The 26829-nt window shown below is 40.8% G+C and overlaps 1 protein-coding gene across 15 annotated transcripts in view; it reads right to left on the reverse strand.

The window, feature by feature from the left end:
* ANKS1B (ankyrin repeat and sterile alpha motif domain containing 1B) overlaps positions 1–26829 on the reverse strand; it is a 1095895-nt gene that overhangs the window by 52605 nt on the left and 1016461 nt on the right. For 8 of the 15 annotated variants that reach the window (XM_032416335.1, XM_032416333.1, XM_032416345.1 and 5 more), the window contains 3 exons: positions 8697–8771; positions 2233–2361; positions 209–280 (listed from right to left, as the gene is read on the reverse strand). In XM_032416335.1, coding sequence (XP_032272226.1) covers positions 209–280; positions 2233–2361; positions 8697–8771 — 276 coding nt within the window. The remainder of the gene's footprint in view (positions 1–208; positions 281–2232; positions 2362–8696; positions 8772–26829) is intronic. The other 7 variants (XM_032416344.1, XM_032416343.1, XM_032416340.1 and 4 more) reach the window with 2 other exon arrangements.

Consider the following 26829-nt stretch of genomic DNA (forward strand, 5'->3'; position numbering starts at 1 on the left):
ATAAGTCCAACAGACATCAACTCACACTACAGTGAGATAAGCTCAAGTATAAACACGAACAAAGCCCAAACACCTTTTTTATGTAAAGGCAATGTGATTCAGCTGACCAGCAGATGAAGAAAATAGTCATTTGAAAAGTGGCAATTTGTAACCATACCCGGTATTTAGTATTTCAGCAACTAGAAATAAAAATGTTTGGCAAACTTACCCGCATTTTTGCACAGGCATCTTGGGTTGATTCTGTCCCTCTGAGCTCTTTTATCAGCATAGAACCTAAATACTAAAATACAAAACAATTCAATGATTTATGAAAAAAAGGATATAAATACGAGTTGCAATTTAAAACCAAACTGTGGAAGTCCTACTGGCTTGGCTTCCTGGCTGAAAGTTGTTGAATAACTTTTAAAAACTAACAGTAACTAATCCTAACAAATAAATGCTTTTAGAGAGAGAATGCTGTAGAATTAACTAGAGTTGAGAGCTGTAAATTGCTCTTTATAATAAAACTGCAGCATTTTCTAAAGATGCCATCTTTCAAATCATATTTAACTGCAAAATGGGGGCATCTAAAAATGTTTTCCCTTTTTTTTTTTTTTTGAGGCAGCAATGTCTGCAAAAATAAATCACGCTACTCTCTACGTAATTACAGGGTTGTATGAGACAGCTGAGAAGCTAAGCGACATGCACCCAATTTGGGCTGAGTTGGCTGCGAAGGTAATTAACATTAGGCCGCTCTCAGGCGGAGATGCAGTTTGGGGTCTTTTCATTCACAGCTGCACGCCCAGTGGCTGATCCACCTGAGAATGGGATGCGCAGGAGATGGAAGCCTGCGGGGAGAGGGAATGGCATCTCGGTTGTTCCAGAAGTGAGAGAGCCCAGTTCCTGGTGCAAACCGACACGGGGGGGAGGGGGGCGCGGGCGCTGAATGGGGTAGGAGAGAGATGAGAACGTCTCCTCCCAAGAATTACCAATCTTTTTGCTGTTAGGTGATCTAATCCAATACTGTCTTGGTACAAAACGCCACTCACTCTCCAAGTTCTGGCTGGGAGATGGGGGGGACAAAGAGTTTGTAGCAAAATGTCTGTTTTGCCTTTCCATCAATTGACTCCTCTTCAACTTTTTGAAGCTTCAATAGGGTTTCTTTCTTTTGTCATTTTTTCCCTCCCTAATCTCCTTCCAAAAAAAAAGAGAGAGAGAAAGCGAGAGAGCGAAAGAGCTCTATGTGTCTTTAAAAAACACACACACACAAAATAAGAGTTCTATGTGTCTTAAAAACTAAACAAAAAAAACCCCACAAAATATTTTCCTGACATGGCACGCTGCAAAACCAGGACTGAGAATCAGGCGTGCAGACCAGGAATGCCCGACGCGAAGAGGGGCGTGCCCTGAAGGGAGCAGAGGGCGTGGTTAAGGGCCCGAGGCAACGCGCGTTCCGAAAGGCTCAGGGGTTCGTGTGGCGTTTCAGCTTTGCAGGAAGGAGGCATTTCAGTTCCACAGTTTGGGGAAGATTACTGCTGAAATAAATCCAATGCTCCACTATAAGTAGACAGTAAAAGAGGGATGGATAACAAAATGAAAAAAGGGCCGAAATTGCTATGCGACAACCAGAACGCGCACGTCTTAATCAAATTAAGGAAAATGATCTCGGAGAAATCCTTGCCTTTTCAGTTATTGGGGAAGTTTGTCCTAATTGAAACATTTCTTTTTAAAAGAGGTGATTTTACTTTTCCTGCTGTAGTCATGACAACCACCTGTCCCCAAACCTATGGTATTTTTTCAACATTCACCTGTTCATATTTCTTGCGATTCTCAGCTAAGCCTGATTCTCTCTCCTATTAGAAAAAAGTACCCAGTAATATAATCCTAATGAAAAAAATCTGGTAGTAGATCCAGTGTTTTGAGATCATTGGTGAGTGAGTGTTGATGTCTACGTGTTATATTTATATTCATTTCCATTTTAAGATTGTGCTTTATCACATTTCATTTAAAACATACAACTGTATAAGAAGAAGGCAAAATAGACCTTAAATTCACAAGATTAAAAGGGATTATTAAGCTCTATTTACTTGGACTTTCTCTGTATAGAAAAGGTTACTTTAAGAAAAAGAGAAGGGAACACTTTAAGAGCTTCAGCGAGGACATTTTGGTCTATTTTCAATATAAGAGTAAACAAACCAGAAATACACCCTCCATCCCCACTGGTACCCAAATACTGAATTTATGGTAACTTACAAAAGCTTTGTAATCACACGATTGGAAGATGAGCTTTTCTGGGTGGTGTTGCCAGTATTGTACTGGAGTTGAGGCTGTGGCTTCATTTGGAGGTCGCAAGGTAATGGAAGGTTCTCCCCAGTCTCCTGTCTGAAAATGACATTTATTCTAGAGGTAAGCTCATTCGGCAAAGCTCATTCCCTACAGCTAGCCTGAGTTCATCTTACACATGTGTGCTGGAATGGGCAAATGCATTTGGGTGTATTATATGTGTAGAAATGCTTTTACTGTTTATTACGGTTTTACATATGTGGTAGCATCATACTTCCCAAAGCTGAGTTAATTTCTGGGGCGTGAAAGGAGTTATTCCATTTTTAGAAGGACACCCTAAACTAAGTGATTTTAAAATAAAACATGGAGATATTCATAAATGATGCACTAATTCATGATTTTCTGTTACAACAGAAAAAGAACATACGACCTTTGAAAGACTTCTGTTTTTAAGCTTGGTTATTTGAACTTTTTAGTCTGAATTGCTTTTACATTCAGAATACACAGTTCCATGAATTTCAGTTTCCAAATATGACATGTACCATGTACTTGGGATGATTTTAGATCTCTGGAGAAAAGACAGTGTAAGTGTGATTCTAAACAAAATTTTTGAAGAAAAATTTACGAATGGATGGCTAGTTTCCCTCATCTGAATTCACTTGTATTGATAAAATGCCACCATGACGGTCTTGGATGTATTCAGTTACCTTTCTCAGGAAACCTTAAGCACAAATGAATAATAAACATTTAAATACCAAGTTTGGTCATATGTGCAATATGCATGTACTTGAGGATCTTAATTCACAAATACAAGCACATGCACATATGATAGCCTATCATTTAATGCATACGCCCACTAAGACAGACCTGAGACAGAAGGACATCCCATCCTTCCATCTATCATTTTCCATGAGGTTAGCCTTGACTAGTTTTATTACTATAATGGCTTTGTGTGAGCATCTATAAAGTCAAAGGCCGGTGTTGGCAGGTCTTTTCTGGGTTCTGGTCTGATTTAGATATTATATACGGGTGATTTCTCACTCTTTTCCCTGGAAAAGATTCTAATTTCTCAAAATTCAGTTCTTTGTTCTCAAATGGACATTAACAAAAACTAGACAACAGGCAGATTTCCAAAGCCACTCTCTTTTAATCTGGATTTGGCTGCTCTTGCAGAATTAACGAATTACCTTTCTCAGGAGTTGGAAGAATATAAATAGGTCTCACGAGCTCCCAAACCAAGTAAAACCTTGGTCAGAGACCAAGTTCTACAGAAGTACTAGCAAATGGGTTGATACTGTAGGGTTTCTTAAGGAGGATTTTCAAGGAATCTAGGATAAGAAAGCAAAATTTTGGATGTAGGTGTATGTTTTGGGGGAGAAAAAAGTCTACAGCTTTCATTAAATTCTTTGAAAGGATCAGAAACTCCAACAGCTTAAAAACCGCAAGTCTCCAGGAAGAGCTTAAACAGGACGTGTGTTCTGGGGAAGAGGACTAGCTTTCCAATTCTCTCTGTGCAGTCTGGACTTACGTTAGGTGGCACATGCCGCGGCTGCTAACGCTGGGAAGTGTTCGGCATAGGCTTTGCTTGGTTTCTGTCTTTGAAAAACTAGAGGAAAACTTTCTGTCTTTGAAAAACTAGAGGAAAACTCTATAGAGCCCCTCAGGACTGCACGGGCCTTTTCACTGAGGCAGAGAACCTGAAGCTCTTCTCGAGATGAGTCACTCCCAGACTCAGGTAGCGCAGTTAGTATCTTGCGAGCTCATTGGCGTCTCACTGGAGCACGTGACCTACCAGAGTCCCTCGAGCTCCTCACGCCCTCGTCTAAGCCACTCTCTGTGTTAGTTTTGTTCTAGTTGTTAATTTACTTGCATATGGTTTGGTTCTCTTATCTCCTGTCTGTTGAAACTGGTAAGACTTTACCTGGAATAATTACTTTAGCATTTTTGTCTGTCTTACGACCCATCCCTGACTCATTCTTGAGTTTTCTCTTTATAACTTTTATTTTGTAAAAAAAAAAAAAAAAGACTGCAATTAATTTTAGGAGAAAGTTTTCCTCTGGCTGCCTATTATGATCTTTTCTTTTCCTTCTCTTTCAAACACCTGGTCTGTATCATCTCTCAGTCTTTAATTCAACTGGCTGTGATTTGCTCTTAAAAAAAAAATTGTATGAAATTGAAAATGTAGAAAATGTGGATTTCAGTACTATTTTGAAGCTGAATGTAATTTAAGCTGAATGTAATTTAAGTGATAATACCTATAGTTAAAACTCTGAAAACATGCAGCTAGGAGTTCTTAATTAAAAAGCTCTCCCCAAATCCAGCAAATCCTCTAGTCCGCCCCATTCACCTTCTTCCCCTCCCTCGATAAAGCAACAACAACACAGCAAACAGGTGTTGTACATTTAAGTCACGGGTGACACTGTTAACAGGACAACAGAAGTTTGCACGCAACTCCGTGGGATGATACAAAAGGAGGAGTTGTTTGACGTTAAAAGACCTTTCGATCCAGTGTTTGCTGAGGTGACAACTGAGACCAAGCGTCAGAGCTTCGCGTTAGCCCTGTCTTAGTTTAGCTGAGGTATCCCTGGGCCAAGCTCAACAGGCAGCTCTCACAGCAGCCTGAACAGACATGGCAGGAGCTGGGGGCACCCTGGGTTGCGGTGCAAAGGCTGGGGGTAGGGCTGGGGGTGGGCGTGAGTGGGATGAAGCTGGGGTTATGGGGACATTTCAGGTGTCAGTACATTAAGCATGCAAATCATATGCAAACTCATTCCCTAATTGTTGAATTAACTCAGGCACTTTTATAATTAAACTTCAATGTGAGTTCCATACATGTAAAGCAGAACTACAGCCAAATGCTGATCCAAATATTCACATCATCCCCATAAGTTGTAGCAGCCATTTTGGGAAGAACAAGCCCCAGCACATACCACCTTGGTCTGGAAATCATCCCGGCCTCTTATTTGATAACCACTTGAAGAAACGCGTGGCACATCCATTTAACTCAGTTTAGGCAGCGCCATCATCTGCTCTTCTAGGACTCCACTCTGTCCAGAAATCACAAGCCTCCTGCTTTGAATTCAGTGATCGCACTGGGCCTCCCCTACGCGCTAGGTGGGAGGGGAGGAAAGTATAGGGAAGAGAAGTACAATCCTTCCTTTATGTTCTTTGTGGCCTTGAAACATGGCTCCGGTCCAAACATTTTTAAATTCTGTAGATAGGGACTGAATCTATCTTTCTGGAAATAGGAACTGAGTTTTGTCATATTTAGGGCCCATTTCCAGACGTTCATTTTCAAAGGAGGGCAAAGTGTTTTTAAGATTGAAGTTATAAAAAAATAAATGTATTTGCTTCCTAGAAATTCATCAGCTTATTCTTATTGTGTTTAACTTTAGACCAAAGAATATTTATATGACTCCACCTGCAGGTGTTGAGTCTTCTCTCTGGAGTTAGTTTTATGAGAATGGACAGATTTGGTGACACCCTACTGCCAGGGGGAGGTATGGCCTAGGCCTTAGGGTGGGTTATAGCTTCAACTGGTCCACCAACAGTAAAAACAAGAGTTGAGAGAATAAGGGTGCCTTAGGGCTCACCCATCCTGGAGGCTGGACCGCAGCAGGAAGGAACTACGGAGGAAGTGGGTAGGGCAGTACACTGTAGAGACTGGTGAGAGAAACCAAAAGGTAAATTGGGGTTTCTACCTTAGCTATAAAATAATTCCAAACTGGGAGGCCCATCGTTAGGTCTTGTAAAATAGTACACTCATATTGAGATGGTACCTGTATTTCCTCAGGCAAATTAATAAAATTAGTTCTCCAGGTAAATTAACAAAGTTAATTTAATAATTTCCCAGTTTAAAAAAATTTTGTTAAATATGAAAAAAATCAAACAGACCTAAAAAGTCTTTTGCTTCAAAGAATGGTTTATAGTTAAACCTTATCCTTAATAAACAGTAGATCTAAACAGAGGTAACAGTGATGCAATTATATTTAAATAGAATAACAAAACAGGAAAAGGTTGGGGTAAAATTCTATTTTAAACTATTACTGACTGGCAGTACTCTTTAAAATGCTTAAGTAATTATAGAAGAGAAATTCAATGATTCAAGGCACTCTTACTAAATGTCTTCAGGCTACTTTTTTAGAGCATTTAAAATACTTAAACATTTTCTTTATGTTCATGTATTGAATGATTTTAATATTCCAAGAATTTGGTCATGGCTTAAAACCTCATTTACGCGGTATGTATGTATGTATTTCCTTTAGGATATTATCAATGAAACAAAGGAAAATGGACATCATTAAGTATCCTTTCCAGCTCAAATAAAAATTAAACTTTGAATAATATAATTTGAGATTAGAGCTTTAAATGGAAAATTGATTCTGTTGAAAAGGTATTTACCAACTGCCAACTCGGCATGCACAGTGTGGCCGAGTGTGAAGGGCTACGGTGGGGCCATACTTAATATGATGTAATTAAATCCAATGTCTTTTATCCCACCAGCTGAAAAGTATAAAACCACTAACTGAATTTAGTTATAGCCCAGGAAAAAAATTCACAAAAGTCTACAGATAGGTTTTTACTGGATGGCAGAGTCTAAAATGCAGCTTTTAAACTTTGCTTTATTCCAAAAGGTGCTAAAGCTGCATGACTTTTCATTCATATGCACCAGATACATAAGGCAAATGCAAAAACATCGTATTGCAGAGTTCTCTCCTCCAAACATGGAAACTGAAGATACTACATATTCTCTATGCTCTGTGCATATGAAGGGAACATCGTCTATATCCTTATTTTCTTCTTGAGAAAAACATTTCCTAAGGATGTCAGTAAATAATTAAAAGCCAGGATTATGACTTAGCTTCCTAACATGAACAGAAAGGTATGGTATTTTCCAAGCCTTGTATTAATTCTTTAGATTTTTTTAAAATTAGGATTTAATTGATTTTTTTAAATAGCAGCTTTTAAATCTTTTCTACTAGGAACTGTTTCCACCTACCTGCTTATAAATTTAGATCTGAATATTAATAAACATTATTCTCTATTTCTTCAGAACACTTAATGAAAAACAAAAATGATTTTAAATGACGACTGTTAGGTTAAGGCTTCACTTTCAAGAATTCTGACAAATATCGATCAGAGGTGAGCTACCCAAACTTCCATAAGATGTATGTGATTACATTTATCTTCTGTTATCTCTGAGGCTTTGAAGAATGCTCCATAGAGCTCTACGCTTATAAATATGTAGGCATGGGTTTGGATGTGAATGTAAGGAAGGGCCTCCTACAAACATTCACACACACACGGAAGCAGGATGCTACAGCAGGTCTTTAAAAAATCTTCCAGAATCAAGAATGCTAGTTTGGTCAAATGCAGCTGGTTATACCAAATTTGTTCCTTTGGATGATAAAGAGCAGAGATGGCCACTTCTGAACATGAAAAAGCACTGGTTAGCATTTACGGGTTTGGGAGGGACTGCTGGGTCACTAGAGCATCAGTACCAGGCAATGTACAGACCCCACGAGCCCAAGAGCCAGAAGTCCCATGCACAGGAGCGGTGTGCCTGACGTGGCACCTGAAAGTAGGCCCTTCACATGCCGCCCCGAGAGCTCTCCTTAGTGATTCTCAACCAAATGCCTCAACCTCTCAGGCAGCAGGCTATCCGGTGGGAAAAATTTAACAGGATATGAAAATAGGATTGTATTTAAAATACAAAACAGAAAAGACCAAACATTAAAATGTCTACTTCCCAAACAAAAATGGTGTTTTTTTTTTAAGTGTGCAGAGGTAAGCTGTGAACATTTGAATATTACACAGCTCAGAGTAAAATGGGTCACGATTTCACGCACATTCCAAAGATCAATTCAGTATTGTCCAGTGGAAAAAGGCTGAGAACCACTCTGTAGCTGTAACGATGCCGCTTCCGGCCATACCACTCCCACGCTCGCGTAAAAGGGATACAGACTACCATGCAAATCAGACTCAAATATTTCTCACAAGTGAAGCACATGAACCTTTGAGAACTTTTGGACAGGATGGGTTGACTAGTCCATGGACATGGGGAAGTACAAGATGGGGAAGAATAACACTGATATATACATGTGTATATATATATATATATCAATTTACCCTTTTCCTTCTTCCTGTAAAAGCAAGTTAACACAGACACCTGGGATGAAAGCCAAAACTCACATGAAACAGATTTTAACTGCAGACTTTAAAAACCAGGTATGTTTCTCATTTTAGGACAATGTTTGCACGTCAACTGGTCACAAGGCACAGTGAATGAAGTATCAGAGACAAGATCTCAGGAGTCATTAGACATCACAGACCGTCTGCATTGCCAGGACACAGTACCTGCAGCTACTGACAACACTTTGCAACACATTACATAGCGCAAGTTCAGGAAAGAAAATAACCATTTGTAACCTTACATTATGAACCTGATGGATGGCTGAGAAAGGAAATCCAGCGTTCTGATTCGTCCATATCTCACAGACAGACGACTGCTGATATAAACAGAAAACTATCTCATCTTGTCAATATTTAGAACATGGCAGCTACCAAGGTAGTCTCAAGGAGGGGAAGGAGGAAAATAATAAAAAGCAAAGAATCACATTTCTTAAACACACACACACACACACACACACACACACACACTCAAAAAATGTTTCAGGATGCCCAGGTTTAATAATTGGCTTCCAACTCATTCTTTTGCTTAAAAGCATTTTGGGTTGGCTGGGAAAGAAAAAAGACCATTTAGACATTAGTTTTATATCAAGGGAGATTACCAATAAATTCACATCTTGGAAAAAGCAAACTGTGTTTTACATTTGCCAAAGACAACAGAAATACCTTCCCTCTTCACATCATTCATTTCAGAGAATAAATATTTTCATGGAGTTCAAGAGAGATGGGAAAAAGCCTTTAGTGCAGAATACATATTTTTGTTTTCTTATCTTCAATGACCAAAAGCAAACAATGCAATAAAATGACTTTCCTGACTTAGTCATTCCTCCATTTGATAAACCTAGAAGATCCTTCTCCCTCCAGAGTTCTCAAGGGCAGAACTGTGGTAGACAAGGGGGGAAGCATCATTTGGCCACTCGGCAGTGGAAGGGAGTGGCAGGGGAGGTGGCAGGAAGGAAACTAGGGCAGGGAGGGGTTGGGGTCAGGAAGCCAGGGTCTGTTACCGAAGCAGACACTTTGGGGAATAGCACTGGGGAGGCTATAATGAGTCAGCTCAGCTCCATCATCCTGACTCTCCACCACACCATTAACAAGCTAAGAATTAACAATTATTAAAAGGCAATAATGTTTGCTTGCTTAGAACCAAATGCCAAGCTAACCCCCCCTCCTAGGAGTTACAGCAGAAACCACCAAATAAACCAGAGGTTCCTGGCTTGATCTTTATAGAGTTCTTTTCCTGAATTCCATCATTCTAAAAGACACCATGAAATTGAATCACAGAAAATGGCAGCATGCCTAAACTTACTCAGTAAGCACTGTGAACATCCCCAGAATTCACAAGCAGGCCGTACAAAGATCATGCAGGAAGGAGATAAGAACATAACCACAATATGGTTTAGAAGCCCGGCAAAGAACAACTGCATCAGCAAATGAATTATGGAAAAGAAACTTATCCCTGGCTAAATGTTTTCCCTACCTTCACCCTCCCAGAAACGCTCACCAGAAATTTAACATCTCTCTGTCCAGTGACGGTGGCATTCCCCCCTCTCCCCCAGACATCTTTGCTTTCCATCCCTTCTGTCATCTGGATGGCTTGCTGGGGACAGATTGTTAGGTAATTGGCATTCCGTTAAGGAAGTAAGATCCTTGGGGTCTGACCGAAGGCAACTGCAACCACCTCCCACTTAAACAGGCTCTGCTACTCTCAGTTCCCTCCCTAGACTTCCTGGTATTCTCTCCACAGGGGATCTTCCTCTTCCTACCTTTCAAAAATTCAATCTCTAGCAAGTTAAGTCTTGTGCCCATTAAACCTCCAGCCTCGTCTACAATAGCTGCCACCTGATTTAAATATACCAACTCCATGCTTTGGTGGGATGACCATCTTAACTGGCACAAACAGACATGCAGGAGGATACCTTTCATATTTCCAGTACTCTCATCACATTTCTGAGCTCATTCTTTCACAATTTTCACAGACTTTAGAAAAAAAAAATTTTATTTATCTGAGAGAGACAGAGAGAGGGAGAGTGGGGGGGCAGTGGGAGAGGGAGTGAAAATCTCAAGCAGACTCCCCACTGACTGCAGAGCCTGATGTGGGGCTCGATCTCACCAGCCTGAGACCACGACCTGAGCCGAAATCAAGAGTCGGCCACTTAAGCGACTGAGCCACCTAGGAACCCCAACTTCCACAGACTTTTAATGCTAGAAGTAACCCAGGAACCACTTGTCATTTGACAGATGAAGACACTGACATTCAGAAAGGGTAAGTGGCTTGCTCAGGTGACAAGGGAGTGTCACACGTGTCGGCCTGCTGGGATGGCTGGGAAGGGGTGTCAGCACAGTACTGACCTCACAGGAAGGCAAAGGAGGCAAAGGCAGTCTCCAGTTACATGGAACTGGTTTTACCGACCCTGGAACAAGTATACATGTAAGTGGCACCAGTTCAAGGAACAGTCGCAATTCCACTAGGGGTCAAATACCTGAAAGGTTTATTGTTTTCCAATCGTTACTCCCAAAAGGGCCAGCCCCATCTCCCCTCCCTGATGGGCACCAGGCCACTTGACACTTGGGGCAGACCTCATAACTTCCTGGTCACTCTGAGTCACTAAGAATCCATTTTGTAAAAAAACCCCAGTATCATCCGATTCAGACCTTGCCCTCCCTCCCCACAAGCCAGGCTTGAGGCTTAAAAATCCCATGGTGGTTACAAGAGGCTTGATTTGTACTTGGTCCTCTTCGCCTTCCTTCTTCCACTAGGAGTAGGGAGGAGTGGGGTGGTATGGTCAATCGTGGATATCCCCCACCCCAAGCTCTACCTCCTTCATGCCCTTTGTTGGAGAGGGGAGTACAGGAGAAGGACAAAGGCCTCTTTTCTTATCCGGCTATGGCTGAATTCTCTGACAGCTTGCACTGCTTCCTAGAGTAATGCTCCACCGGAGTAATGGCCTCCGGTGTCCTCTTGTAGGGGGTGCAACCATCCTGCCCCACACAGGTTCTACTGTGTTTCTATGTGAGATCTTTGGATGGCTCTGTAGGGATGGATGGGGTCCCCACTGCACAGTTCCTGATGTGAGAAATATGTCCCAAGCCTGACTTCCTCCAACCTCTACTCAGCCCTCCTAGAGCCCATGCTCACCCATTGGATGGGACACAGGGGAGAGGGTATAACCCAGACTCCTCCCGCACGCCCGCCCACATCACACATACATACAGCCTGGCTGTGCAGGGCAGGCTGCTCTGTGACCACTCCCCTCTCTGCCAGGACATGTCCCTCCAGTTCTCTCTTCTGCAGCTCAGGTTGGTGCATCTGCCTATCAGAAGTCCGACTGTGGAATGAGATGCCCGTTTCCCCTTCTGGCAGGTTCCCCCACTCTGCATGAGCCTTCCTCTTAGAGCTCTTCCAGAGTAGGCTCTAAGTGCATGGGGACACCTCTCTCTTCTCCCATGCGCTCTCCTCAGTGGCTCAGACAGTTCTCTGCCCTTCCCCAACACCAATCTTCTGCCTGTCCACACAGGCAGCTGATGGCGCCTGGTTTCACCACCTCCTGGTCAATCCTAAACAGGGTAGCTGACTCCATTATTGGCAACTTTCTCTTGAGAATACTCCGTACTTAGTTCCTACAGGAAATTTCCCACTTAATGTCTTGTTACACGAATCTTATCTTCCAACAGTCAGAGAAAGTTACCAGAGAGTTAAGGAGGGAAGAGAGGGTCTCGTACATCACTTAGTTTATTTTTTTTAATTTGCATAAAATTTTTCTCAATGAAGAAAAAAACTCTACCTCTAGTCACATACACTGAAGAGAGTTTGTATGTGGCTTATATACATTTGAAAGATGTTACAATAACTATTTTCATTTATAAACTGTGTCTTAAACTTAGAAAACAATAACACTTCTATAAGTTCCAACAATTAATTGACTCAACACAAAGGGTAAAAAGTCAGATTTTTAAAAAAGAGTTGAAAATAAAGGCAGTTGTATTTTAGTTGTGGAGGTTGTTGAAGAAAACGCTGATACATTTCAGATATCACAGTAATTCTTTTGGCAGTAAATAATTTATCAGGCTCAAAGAGCAGTTACTCTAAGTGGATTAGCTGTAACTGGTGTCTTCATAAGATAAAATGGCTCTTCTTCTAGACACATGGTTATTAGACTGAGTACTGGAATGAGTTTTTTTTTTAATGCAAAAGAGTTTCCATCACAGAATTTCATTATATTTATGAAGATAATATTTCACGGTACAACTTGTATTGAAGTGCTGAGTTCTGAACAGTTCTGAGAAAGAAAATACTGGTGATAAGATTTCATCGGAAGCCCAAATTCCTAGAACGGTAGTGATTTAAATCTAAGTTTTAATTAAGCTTTAGAATGTCCTCATCTGTAAAGAATAATAATAGTACTTGACTTACTTATTTTGTCAGGTTGTTCTGCAGCTCATGTTAAGCTTCATGAGAGAGGTAACTTTTTCACAGCTAAATTTCTAGCACCTCGAACACAAAAGGCCATCAAGCATGTTTACTGAATCAATGGAACAGTAGAATGTGTTCAAAGTTTCTTGACAAAGAGTAAAGCACGACAGGAACATTAATTACTACTATTCATTATCATTTGTAGTTGGTCTGCTTTGTTATCGCCACGTGTGCTTTTAGTCAGTGAGGTCACTGCTGACACATTTCTGGTAAAGGCACCAGAAATTAACCTTGCAGACTTCTTGTTAGAACGATTCTCATTTTTTCCTGATAAAGGCTGACAAAGGGCTGCTCACTTTGTTGAAGAGAGAAGGAACATTTGTAATTAGTATACCTATGCGTTAAAGGGCTCCTTGTACAGAGCCTGGAAACAATTCTATAAAAGGATGTTAAATATCCCTCTGCAAATTTCATTTGCTTATTTCTCAGGCTAACTTAGTTTATCTGAACCTGAATTACCATGAAATCCAAATAAATGGGGATTAAGGAAAGATATAGTAGTCTTATAACCAAGATATAGTCAATAATTGAATGTGGATTTCTTTGATGAAGCAAAGGCATATCATGTTATCTTTAGTTCAGACCTCTCTCCTGACTCTGGAAATGTTTTCTTAAAATACAACACACGTCTCGTTCTTGTCACCATCATGTACCTCAGGTTACCAGGAATTCAGTTCAGAAAATACAACATCTGCATTCCAATCTAATGACAAAATGTAAAGCGTAGTACCTATATCTTCAAGGTTTTCTTTCTAAAGGTAGACTTCTTTTCTGCTCAACTGGTAGCATTCCAGTAGTTTATGATATATTCTCTCTTCTTCCTCATCCATTTTCCCCCACTTTACTGGAGCATTCTCAAACAGTGCTATAACATCTTCTACTAAAAGCATTAAAGAGGGCACGTACTGAATGGAGCACTGGGTGTTATACACAAACAATGAATCATGGAACACTACATCAAAAACTAATGATGTAATGTATGGTGATTAACATAACATAATTAAAAAAAAAAAAAAAGCAAATGGACTCCTTCCCCTGACCCAACATCCTTCTTGAGCTCCTACTCAATTTCTGTTCTTCTTTAAGAAGCAAAATGCCCCAAGAGGTGCCTGTGCTTTCTCCATGTTCTCTTTTCCTGTCCTCACTTGAGCCCATTCTACAGAAACTGCTTTTCTCTATACCCTTCACTCTGCCAAATCTGACGCTTCATTTTCCTTGACCTCTGACACTTGATCACTCCTTCCATTTCTTGGCCTCCTTTGCTGGTTCCTATAAGTGGTCATCTTCTGATCCCTGGAGCATCAGTCCTCGATTCCTTTCCCTTCTCTGGCTACATTAGGTGGTGTCACCCAGTTCTGACTCTCAGATTTGTATCTCCAGTCTAGACCTCTCCCCTGAGCTTCACACTCGGATACCCAGCTGTCCTCTTGATGCTGCCCTACTTTGATGATTAATAGGCATCTTAACCTTAAATTAAATGCCCAAACCAAGCTCCTGTTTTCCTCACCTTCCCCATAAGACTTTTTGTCTCAGTGAACAGCAACCCCTTCTTCCAGCCACATCCTTTTGCTCACATTTCTCATCCAATCTAGCAGCAAATCCTGCTGAGTCTACTTCTAAAGTCTTCTCACCCTCCTATCACTGCCTGGTCCAAGCCACTACCTTTTCTCACTTGGATTATTCCATTAGCTTGCAAACTGGTCTCGTTGCTTTCAACCTTGTCCCCTTAGTGCTTATTCTCAATACAACAGCCAACATGATCTGTTTGAAATGAAAGCTGCATCATGCCACTCTGCTCCACTGAACCCACAGGAAGATCCAGAGTCCTGACAATGGCCTGTGAGCATCTCCATCCTCTGGCACCCAGCCCCAGCCTCATCTCTCTGCCCTCCGCTCCTACTATTCTTCTTGCTTACTTGGTTCTGGACATTCCCGCTTCAAGCCTCTGCATTTGTCTCCCCTTTTGCCTGAAATGTTCTTCCTCCAGCTACTGCGGGACTAGCTCCCCCATTTCCTGCAGGCTCTACTCCAATGTCACCATCTCAGAGAAGCCCTCCCTGAACATCCAGCACATTATGTCCAAATTCAGTCTATATTTTCCACACTGTAAAAGGATTATTCTTTTAAGCAGAAGTTGAACATTTAAAAAAGGTTTAGAACATAGGAATCTGTCTCCCTGGCACCATGACATCATTTCAAGATAGTTACTGCATCTTTTGAGCACAAGGCATGGGTCACAAAGTGGCTGTCTATGGAATGCACATTGCTACGGACACAATCCCTTTTCCACCATCAGGACCAGTAGTAAACTGGGATTCAGAGGCTGATGGTGGGTCTTGGAATGGAGCAAGCTGACAAGAGCTCCATCTACTCACTAACACCAATTAGGCTCTGAAAACCTTCCAGGAGTCTGCCAACACTGTGTAGCTAGTTTAATAAAGAAACGTGTATGAATAGAGTCCCCTGGTCAGATTCTACCAAGATGAAATTTTCTGCCTTGTTCTAGCCCTGAAAAAAAAATTGTCTTTTTCTCCGTTTCTCCCTTATATTGTCAAAATTTTTTCACACTTCGGGGTGTTCGAAAATTGACCAGAAAGAATCCAACAAGAAACAGGAAAGGTTCAGGGTTGAATGCTAAAGGTATAATGAAATCCATTCCTTCTCTTGGATGACAGCGCTTCTAAAATAAAACAAAAACAAACTTGAAGAGTGAACAAAACAGCTTCAAAGACAAAAGAAGAAAGGGCACCCTAACAAAGGAAGGCTTGGTCAGCAGCCAGCGGACTCAGCGGCTCCTTGAGCAGAGACTAAAATGAGATCTGTCAAAAGATGGGAGTCAAAGAGACTCGGTTCAGGCAAGGATTAATGCACCCAACACCTCTGCATCTTTTCTTCCAGCAGTGACAGCCTCTTCTTCCATGGGCACTCACGGAAATACTGCCTGGAAATCAGAAGATCAAAACCCTTGATTTCTCCTGAGTTGCCCAGAGGCTGCGGGCCAGCCTAGGATCACTGCCATCTCCCTGCCATGGATTCAGGAATGATCCTCCTCTCCCCTCCTGTGAGCTCTGCGATTTGCACACAGCCCTCAAACAACTGTATGGGATTCTTCTTTTCAACTACACTTGATTGTCTCAAGTTCAGGGTTTTTGGTTTTTGTTTAAATTTTTATTTATTTATATGTTTGCCACTGACCCTTTTAAAAAAAGTTTCAGACTATTTCATTTGCAGGGAATGCTGGACTCAAGAAGATGCTGTTTCCTGTCATTTCTCCACCTCCCTGAAGAGCAGTCCTATCAAACCTTTGTGATTGTGACCTTCCCCTGGAAGTGAAGAGTCAGGCCAACAGTTCTCTCTGTGTGACCCACTGTTGATGGCATCGGCATTCATTAATCTAGCAAAAGTGGGAAGAACTAAATACCACTATTGGTCCCATCCTAAGTCCACTGGCATGATACAGATACTGATGATAAATTCCTGTTGCTTGCCCAAATTTACAGGTTTCTCTCTTTCCCTCCCTCCTTCCTGCCTTCCTCCCTCCCAACTGATTCTGGTAATGACAGCACATACAATAAGCCCTCAGCTACCAAGGTAGGAGAGAACATACAGGCTAGGTGATTTCTGTTATTCATTTGCAGAGATCATATATAACCTGCATTCCCTAATATGACAGTTGTAGCCCTAAATGACAATACACAATTATTTATGAGATCTCTTCAGAAAAAGGAAAGCAGAGAGAAAAAAGGAACACTGTGCAATTGAGATCGTAATGTACAGCTCCCTGCATCTTGCAGGGAATTTAAGTCAATTGGGATCATGCTATTTATTGCAATATGGGCTGTTTTACTTGTTCTACCTCAAACTTTGGATGCCACCATTACTGATACATTTTTCAGAACACCTAAGAAGCAGAAATATTAATAACTCACTCAGAAAAGCAGCGATCAGCTTTTTTATCATGAATTGCTGCGAAGGAACCGGATTTTGCAGAGTAATACTGCTCTTTGCCTTTAACATCTTTTTATACATTATGTTCCTTTCTTGCAAACTGAGGCTGTCATTTTCTTTATTTAAACCCATTTATAAGCTAGATGCTCAACATTGCTTCCTGCCTCTGGTAAAAAAAGGGTATTGGACAAGGCCATTCATTCACCGATGTTGAGACCCCATTATTTCCCCATATTATGCGTGTGGAAAATATGGAAAAATGAGGTCTAGTTGAATGATGATCTTAAATGATGCCAACCCAAGAGGTCTCTGGCAGAAGACTGCAGTTTCTTCCTCATTTCTGTCTGTTCAACACTGAGATCACCACATTGGAGAAATTACTTGAAAGACATGCTTGTTTGAATAAGCGTTTTAAATTAGCACATGACATAGTTGGGGAGGATCACTGATAAATTGAGTGTTGACCAAGCTTTAACAAGACATTGATAGACTAGGATTATTGGGTAAACAACTTGATAAAACTGTTTTTGCTGGAAAGCTGGAAAGGAATAATGTAAATGTAAAATCCTGCATTAAGGTTAAACACACACACACACACACACACACACACCCACACACACACACAAAGGCTGAGGGCTGAGGAGGGAGGCATGGCCCATGGCCATTGGTAAAGGCTGGGACATTTTCATGAAGAAAAGCTCAGTAGGAGTTAACAAGATGTTACTGATGTTAAGCATGAGCATCAACAAAGCAGATGTGCCCAGAGCTGGGGAATGAGGATGCTGTGGGGTCCACATCCCACTTCTCAGAATGATATTGGCAAGGAGTGAGGGGAAGACATCAAATTCTCTTTAGTCTTAAAGAACTATTCTCAGTAAAAGGGAGCAGATTTATTCTTCATGTTTTCCAAACTAACTATGTAGTAGTTTTAGGGAGGCTTATATCAATTCAGCATAAAGCAACAGTTCTATCAGTTAGAACTTTTCCAACGGTGATGGGACTGCTTCACAAAGTCGGGGTCACCTTCCCAGTGACAACGGTAGGCAGAAACTTGTGGCTGTCTATTAAGGATGTATTAGAAGCAGTGCTGCATTAAGTCACAGGACTAGATACATTTTCTGGGCCCTTCCCATCCTAAGATTCTCTGCTTTTCTTTAGCAGAAGCACAGAAGAATCTTCTAGTAATTAACAAAAGTTACTGCAAATTTTTGTGATGCTACATTCAAACCTCATTGGAGACCCCTATAGAAAAGGGGTCATGCCATTTCATAATTGTTTACACGAAGCAATTGTTTGCTGCTCCTGATTTGTAAAGAATGAGAAAATGGATGTCAAGAGCAAAGGATTTTCTTGACAAAGTTTATCCATGCTACCTTGGAGGTTCAATTCTCTACTAATCTTGCCTTTTCATAAAACGATAGATATTATTAATAGTTTGTCACAGGACTCAAAACATTGCACTAAAGACTTTTGGGGTTCTAGAACTTGCAGAATGTGTTGTGTCTGCCGGGACCCCATTTGGATAGAGACAGTGCAGGTGTATCAACACATGGTTAAAGCACAGGGTGGGAAGCTTGACTGCTTGGGCCCAAACCCTGCCTCGACTTCTTACAATCTGTGTGGTCTTGGGGAAGCAACATAAATTCTCCATGCTTTGAGGGTTGTATTAATTATACATTATAAGTTGTACTATAAGTCGTATTAATCAGTGCTGCCTCTGACAATAATGGTGTTGAGCTAACTTACCAGATCTACTGGGCAGGGGATATGCTTCTGTTCCAGTTTCTCTAGAAGATTTGAGACCATCCCAATTTGTGTCTAATCTGGGGTCCTAGAAACCAGTGGTTTTGTGGTGCCTATAACCTTGTGTAAAGTAATCTGGTCAACAAGTATTTACAGAGTCCTTATTACAGGGAATTTTAAAATGATGAAGGAAGAGTCAGGCCTTGTTACTACATAGCCAACATACACTTCACTGTAAGAGAAAAAAATTTGTTTAAATATAAAATATAATGATAGATTTTGATGTATGCTAACTCATAAAGTATTTAAAAGTATTTAAATAGGGGTTTCATCCATAAGTCCTTTCCAAAGAGCTCCAATGCTAACTGGGTTATAACACAGATAGGAACTCCTTGGAGTATTTGAACTCCTAAGAACTATCGTTTCCATATCAGTGGAGAGGTATTAGTTTGGGCTTAGGAGCTGGAAAACAGAAATAGTTTTGTAAAACACAGTTAAATATTATGAGCTTTACTTTGCATTGCATTTATTCCCAGCTGTTAACTGAAAAAGCATACTGTAGAAGTTTTCTCAAAATAATGATACTTTCTAATAAAACAACCCAAACATATAACTTTAGAGTTTGTAAAATACTTTGATAACTACTCCTTTACTTGTGCCTCACAAAAAATAATGCGCGGGCGCACACACACACACACACACCCTCCTTTATAATTAGCTCTGGACAGGTAAGTGAACCAGAACAGGCTGATCTGAACAAATGGGACTCAATCCTGGGACTTTTGGGGGGGAACTCCTGGAAAGATAAGCCATCTTTCTTGTAGTTTCAAGTTGAATAGAAACTGGATTTGAAACTCCCTCATAGAGAGAGCCTGTTTGGGAGAAGAGCCAACCCAGAGGGGAGCAGAGTTGAGACATGAAGAGCCAAAGAGCAAGACATCATAGGAGCACCCGGACCCAGGTCTACCTGGACTTCACAGTGAAATGATTCAAACACATGCCCTTTTTAACTTAAAGACACCCTGAGGTGGATTTTTGTTACTTGCATGTATCTAGAAGAGTCCCTACTGGTATATTACTTTAGTCATCTACAAATGGAATTAACTGAGAAAGGACCGCATAATCAGCCCTATTTCCTCTAGACATTAAAAAACCTTGTCTTCATTTTTTTTTTTTTTTACATTGGAAAAAGAAAAGGAAGAGGGAGAGGGAGAATAAGAGAATTCTCCTACCCTTGAAAATTTATCAAGGTCAGATTATAACAGCCAAAACTCTGACCTGCAGACCCAAGAACTGGACTGAATATAATGAGAAACATTCCAAAGATTTAACAAGTGGAAAAATAGCCCGGTGTGCCTCTATGTGAATAAGCTGCTCACTGTCAGCAAGCCTAAGGCACCACTAAGTATCAGGAGGTCAATTCTACCGAAATAGGGTTTTTATATATTGTCAGATTTCTTATTTATTCAGTTGAAAATAGTTTTATACTGATTTTTTAAAAAAATCCATGGTCTGTTTTTAATGGGAAACACTCACTTTGGTTAAGTACCAGGACACTGAGGGAAGGTGGAGACATCAAAGCTTCTCTAGCAAAATGAATGGAGGTGTTTAGGTCTGACTGGCATCTGTCAGGACAAACTCCTGGTCGTCTAATTTGCCTCGCCGATGGACTTGACAGAGAATGAAATAATCCAGACTTGTAAGATGAGTATCAAAATCTAAAAACAAATCCCTCTGAGTGATTTTTTTAAACCTGGTGCACAGGATAGATTTTTTTAAACCTGATGCACAGGATAGACAGTGACACTTCAGTGTTTCCCAAAGACACTAATCACATTGGAATTTCCCACCCCAAAGTTGTCACAGGGAGAGACCAGTGTATATTTTAAGAAGAGGCAATTAAATGTCCACATTAATAAACAACGTATACACACATCAGATTTAAATTCCAACTATGAAAGCAACGTTTTCCACTTCTGCTTGGTGTGATGCCTTTGGGAATCGATGGCTGGTGGTCCAGAGTTCTTGGCTTGACACAGGGCACAGATACCATCAACACCCCAAGTTATCTCCGAAGCTGGCGTGTCAGCTTGTCAACCCGACAAGCTGTCAAACTGGAAGTTCCTGATGGAAGAGCTTTCTGAGTTTATTCTTAACCTTCTTTTTTTGGTTATATGTTATCTGTCTGTGCTTAAGTATTAGGAGTTGCTCTTTAGACGTTCATGGAAGAAAATTTTGAAGTCATGGACAGGCTGAGCCTTTCTGAGTAGTGGTTAGGTGATAAAAATCTAAACTAAAAGCTAGCCATAAACCTAGGAGCATTTAAAAAAAAATCTGATGTTAACACAGTAATAAGAAAACTTGTTAGTTTGGGGGGAAAATCGCTTTGTAAAATGCTGTCCCTTGAGCATAGTCGTGCTATTTTCTGAAGGCTGATTCTGTAAATTCCCATAATGCCAGAGCAGTGGGTAGAATTTCTAGAAACAATAGACTTCCCCGGGGAAAGTGTGAAAAAATAAATTACCATCTTCCTTCTTTCCCAAGGATGGCAAGCATTTGCCTCATGGCTTGGGATAGCCATGCCTCTGTAGCTAATTTTGCGGACTGTGTATTTCAAGCAAGTTCTAAATTTCATTTAAGGAAAAATAATCCCTCTTTCTCACTTAATGTTTTAACTCACCATGTTAAAATACTATAACATGCCATTAGTATATTCTTTGCTACATACTTTAAAAAAAGTTTTTATTTAAATTCCAGTTAGTTAACATTTTAGTTTCAGGTGTGCAATGTAGTGATTCAACACTTCCATCCATCACCTGGTGTTCCTCGCAAGGGGAGGGGGGTGAGGTGACGGGTTAAACAGGTGGTGGGGACTAAGGAGTGCTACATACTTTTGTAGCCTGAATTTGTAGAGAACTATTCCATCTATCCTCTGCCTCTCCTGGCTTTGTGATCACCGCACAGACCCCCTTCTCCATCATGAGAGATGCTTCTCGGCAGCCTTCACATTTATGCAACTAAAATAATAAAGAGCAAAATTCCAATTCCACTGTCCATATATATTCTAAGCATGGATAATGCTGGAACAAAAAGATTGTCTTTTAGAATGCTAAACCGTCTGAGTGAGCACTTACCTTTCTAATATCTTTAGCATTGACTGGCCCTATGATGAACCAGGGACCTTCGAATTAGGGACTGACAGGTGATATACCTGAATTGAGAGTCATATCATCTACGTATTAATAACACAGTGACTTACAGTTTAGAATATGCTTTCACATAAATTATCTGGTACACACAAATCCCAGAGGCAGGCTTTATCCACATTTTAAAGAAAGCTGAAAGGGCGCCCGGGTTGCTCAGCCGTTAAGCGTCTGCCTTCGGCTCAGGTCATGATCCCAGGGTCCTGGGATCGAGCCCCGCATCATCGGGCTCCCTGCTCCACGGGAAGCCTGTTTCTCCCTCTCCCTCTCTCCCTGCTTGTGTTCCCTCTCTCACTGTGTCTCTCTATCAAATAAATAAATAAAATCTTAAAAAAAAAAAAAAGAAAGAAAGAAAGCTGAAGTTCAGAGAAACCACATGACTTGGTACGGTCGCACAGCCAGAAAGAAAGCAAATGAGAACTCTGACTGAAGAAGCCGCTAAGGAAACAGGGTCTCACTGTTTGCAGAAAACACACCCAAGGACGTCTCTGTATGCGCTGTAAGCCCCATACCTCCGTGCAAAGCTTTCACAAACATGCGTGAAGGGCAGAGCTCTGCCAACATGTGCAGAGAGGGGTCTCCACTAAAAGGCTCAACAAATAACCATTATACTTTTGCATTAAAGGGTTTTATGGTGATACATAAAAAAGCGGATTCAATAAGTTTCCACTAAACTGCTAGTGATTTTATCCTCATTCTGCTTGCTGTGCCTACGTAAGTGTAATTTATTCTAGCATAGGGGAAATTTGTATTCGTTGAACTGTTATTAACATGTTTTATATCATGTAAAAATATTTATATCATTTAAGACAGCTACCACAGGGTATCAAGAGCCATAGAGGAACCAGGATATGGTCAGGTAGGCAGAGCGTGAGTCCCAGCTCTGCCACACGCCAGCCGTGTGGCAAACCTCTCCCCCACCTGGGCTTGCTCGAGCACAGGACATGCCATTGTGAGGATTAGATGAGATAAAGCACATGGACTCCCGGGCACGCATTTGGCCACGGCAGGGCTTCTATCTGGCCCTGTTTCCATTTCTCTTCTTTTAACGATATCAAAAGAACGGACATTTGTAGAACTCATATAATATGTAAAATGCTTTCAAATAAAGAAGTAACTGATTGCTTGTACTTATTAAGTAATACTGCTTGGATCAAGAAACATTAGAGTTCCAACTGAATCAACTTTCTACTGACTGAGGAGCAATTCACCCAAAGCCTTTGCAGTGCCTTACATGACACCCCAGGCAAGTTCTGATTTGACTTCTTTCTGGCTGTGTGACCCCGAGCACACAAGTCATGTGGTTTCGCAGTCTCCTTGTCTTCAAAATGTGGATAATGTCTATTTCTCAGGTTTGTGTGCATCAGATAAGGTGCCCCCCAATACTGACCTTTTTATTTAGATGAGAGCCTTCCAAACACAAGGACTTCTACATGATGGATTTTCTTCATTAATATCAAGCAAAAATTTGTGCAAAGATATGTATTTCTCTTACTACTTAGGAGCCCTCTTTATTTTGTGAAAATAGAAGCATCGTTATATTTTTCCATAAGTATTTTTTGTAAATGAAGGCCTATAAGTGGTGATAAGTTTCATATTGGGAAACCCTTTTCCTTTCTTTGTAATTTTGGGGAATGTGGTCTCTAGACTTTATTAGCTCCATTACTTTCCTTTATTATTCATTTTAAGAGTATTCTTTTTTTTAATATTTAATTTATTTATTCATGAGAAACAAAGAGAGAGAGCGCATGGCAGAGGCAGAGGGAGAAGCAGGCTCCCCGCTGAGCAAGGAGCCTGATGTGGGGCTTGATCCCAGGACCTTGGGATCACAACCCGAGCCAAAGGCAGACACTTAACCGACTGAGCCACACAGGCACCCAAGAGTATTCTGACTTCTAAATATCACTCAAGAAAATTTCCAAAGATTGTGAGTCGGCCCTAAATACTGGAAATATTTGTCCCCCTTCTGTTCTATTTTCCATATTTTCACTTGCTTTTTCATCTCTACAGAACTCGGACTGAGAAACTCATCTGCTGTGTGCAATATGCACATGAGTAGTTGTGTGGGATAGTTCGTTTGTACTAAAATGAGATAACAGATGTGAAAGCACTTTGAAAATTTAAAAGCTCTAAGTTGTTATTATACAAATGTGAGTGCAACATTCATTTATTAGAGGTATGCCAATGTGGGAGCATTGCAGAGCTTCTGAGCTAATGAGTCCAATTTAGAACTTTAGAAAAGCAATGTTTCCAGCATGACGGAAACCCATTGTTTAGATGTGATTATATCATTTCGTTCAGTGAGTTAAAAAATGTTCTTGGTACTGAACTCAATTCTGTCTCTCACATATTTATTTAAGATGATTTGATGCCAGGATATTGCTTATATCAGAATAAAGGCAAGCAATAGCCACAATAGTTAAAATCTTTTGCATTCCAAGACAGGTATTTTTCATATTCGTTCAAGTTGAACACAAGTAATTAAACATCACCCTAGTGTTACTTTCGAAAATCATTTGCCAATGAACAAATTTAATAGTGGAGGGGACATTGAATTCATCTCAATTTAACTTCAAGCATTGGTTTTCCAAGTGAAGCAAAGCACTTCCAAACATCTACTGAGCAGACCTCAAGAAGGCAATACTCCTCTGAATTGCTGCCACCACCAAGAACTTAAGGTTTCTGGCCTATGACTAGAATTCCAGATCACTCTGCTACTTGAAGTAGAGGGGTTTCTGAGAACATGGATCTGGCCTGGTGATTTTCTATTAATTGCATTTTCCTTTCCTTTAAGTAAGAAAGCCTGAAAATGGACTTCTATCGTTTGGGGGGAAACAGACGGGCTAGGAAAGCCTTATCGACGCTACGTAAGCCTCTTGGGAGAAAGTCTCTGGGAAGGAACTTCAGGGACCGAGCTCCTGGTTAGAGGGACGTATAACTAGCTGCTTGCTTACTGCAGTTTTAATTTCTAGTTCAAGTCTTTAGGAAGACTCAATTTTATTGGCTAAGCACATAACCTCAGGGAAGAATGTGGTCGAGAGTGGATATGACAGGTTGTTAAAAAAGCAAATGGATTTAAAAAACCATATAGCAAATGACCAGAAAAGGAAGGATAAGAAAAAGCATCAGTTGAGTGGCTGAGTGGTAGAAAAGCACTTAAATAAAACCGTTCAACAACAAAATCACTGAGTATTTGGTATTTTGACAGGTTAAAGTTTTGAAACTATTTTTAAAAGGTACAAATTCATTTCTCCACAATTTTTGGCATTTCTAGACTAGGAAACATTCTCAAGAGAAACAAATAAAAAACTGCAATTAACACAACCGAAAGAGTTGTGATCCCAGAATCCTTTTTCCTTATTGATCAGATTCCTGCAGTGCCATCTCCTGTTTTCTCTGCAGCCAAAGTGCTGTATTGAGCGGCAGGATTTCAGAAAGGTCTGACACGAGTGGCCTATGTCCACACCAGTCATTCGATCACAGCAAGCATACCCGTGAGGAAAAGAAGCATGTCCACACAGACCCTCCGTGGCTCACCGCGTCCATCCACCCGCTTATCTCAGCCCCTTTCTGCTTCTGGACCTTTCTCACCTGGCCAGATACAAGTTCATTCAACTTTCTCGAGGGTGAGACCATTCCTCAAAGGGATGCCTTCTGACTGGAGTGACAGGAAAAACATCTGGGCTATTCAATACCGGCCCTAGCTTATGAATCTCATGAAGAAGAGAAGGTAAGGAAGCAATCTTGCTAGGTTACCCGTGAGTGTTCACACGCAGGCAGAGGAGGGATTCATTTCCTCTTTGAAAAAACTGTACTACGTGCAGAAATTTCATAGATTATATGAGGATCTCAGATAGGTGATTCCGCTTTTGAAGTTGGCAGAGTCACTAGTAGCTAATGGTCTTTAGCGAAGGATCCTCCTTTACCCAGGGAAGGGAAAGGTTCAGAAAAGACCCAGTTTGTACTCATACATAAAGACGGCATGGCTCAAAGTTAAAACAAACCATGTCTCTGAAATGCTGTCATTAGAGAAATTTAACCAGATATGTGATCCACAAATACTAACAAGGAGCAGGAAATATCGGAACAGCTTGGGGAAAAAGCTTTCAGACTCTTTAAGAGAACATCAGTGAAAACAGAAATAAGGGTTAAAAGCTAATACTTAACAAGAGAGAAAGGGAAAATTATTCATTTCTTGTATCTCGTACATTTTCATCTCTCTTCAATAAAAGATCGTCCGTAACCCTAACATTGCCATTCCCTGCTCAAAGAACCCAGAGAACAATTCAATACTGAGAGAGCTGAAAGGAGTTGCAGCATACCAGACCCTCTCTCTCCAGGGCATTTGCAGGCAGAATATCCATGGTTTCCAGAACATTCTCTTCACATTTTTCTTTCATGAGTGGCAGCATAGAATGTTTACCAAAGGCTTTTCAAAACAGAATCTCACCAAACAGTTCAGAAAAATATTTAACAAGCAAAGCAAAGCAATTACAGTTGAATTTTCACCTTAAGATTCTCATCTTAGGTGTGGGAGGCAGAGAGAAGCCTCTTAACACACCAGTCTGAACCTAGGAGGAGGATGAAAGAGTTGATTCTGCCAGTCGTTGTGAACAAATCCAAATCTTGGATTCTCAGAGAAACTCTAGAGCCAGCTGTCCCTCTGAATGGATGTTAGGAACAGCTCGGCCGTTTGGTCATGGCTGACTCAGGTTTCTGAGCAGCAGTCTGAGGGCAGGCTAGACAAGGACATCTCTACCAAAACCGTGGAAAGCTCCGAACAGGAAAGGTTTCTTTTTTCAGTTCTTTGTGTCAGGCAGCATCATCACCTTCAACTCCTCAAGGTGACAATACGAGACGACGCAGTTCTGTACAAGTATGTTAACTCGGAAGGAAGTTAACAACATCACGAGGCACTAATATTTCCCTCCGACTTCTGCTCTGTCATCTAACCGATTTACATTTTATAACCCAGACTTTTATTTTTCATTTTCATTTTGAGTCGATTCGTAC

This window comes from Phoca vitulina, unplaced genomic scaffold (genome assembly GCF_004348235.1).
Source record: "Phoca vitulina isolate PV1807 unplaced genomic scaffold, GSC_HSeal_1.0 scaffold19, whole genome shotgun sequence".
Lineage (NCBI taxonomy): Eukaryota > Metazoa > Chordata > Mammalia > Carnivora > Phocidae > Phoca > Phoca vitulina.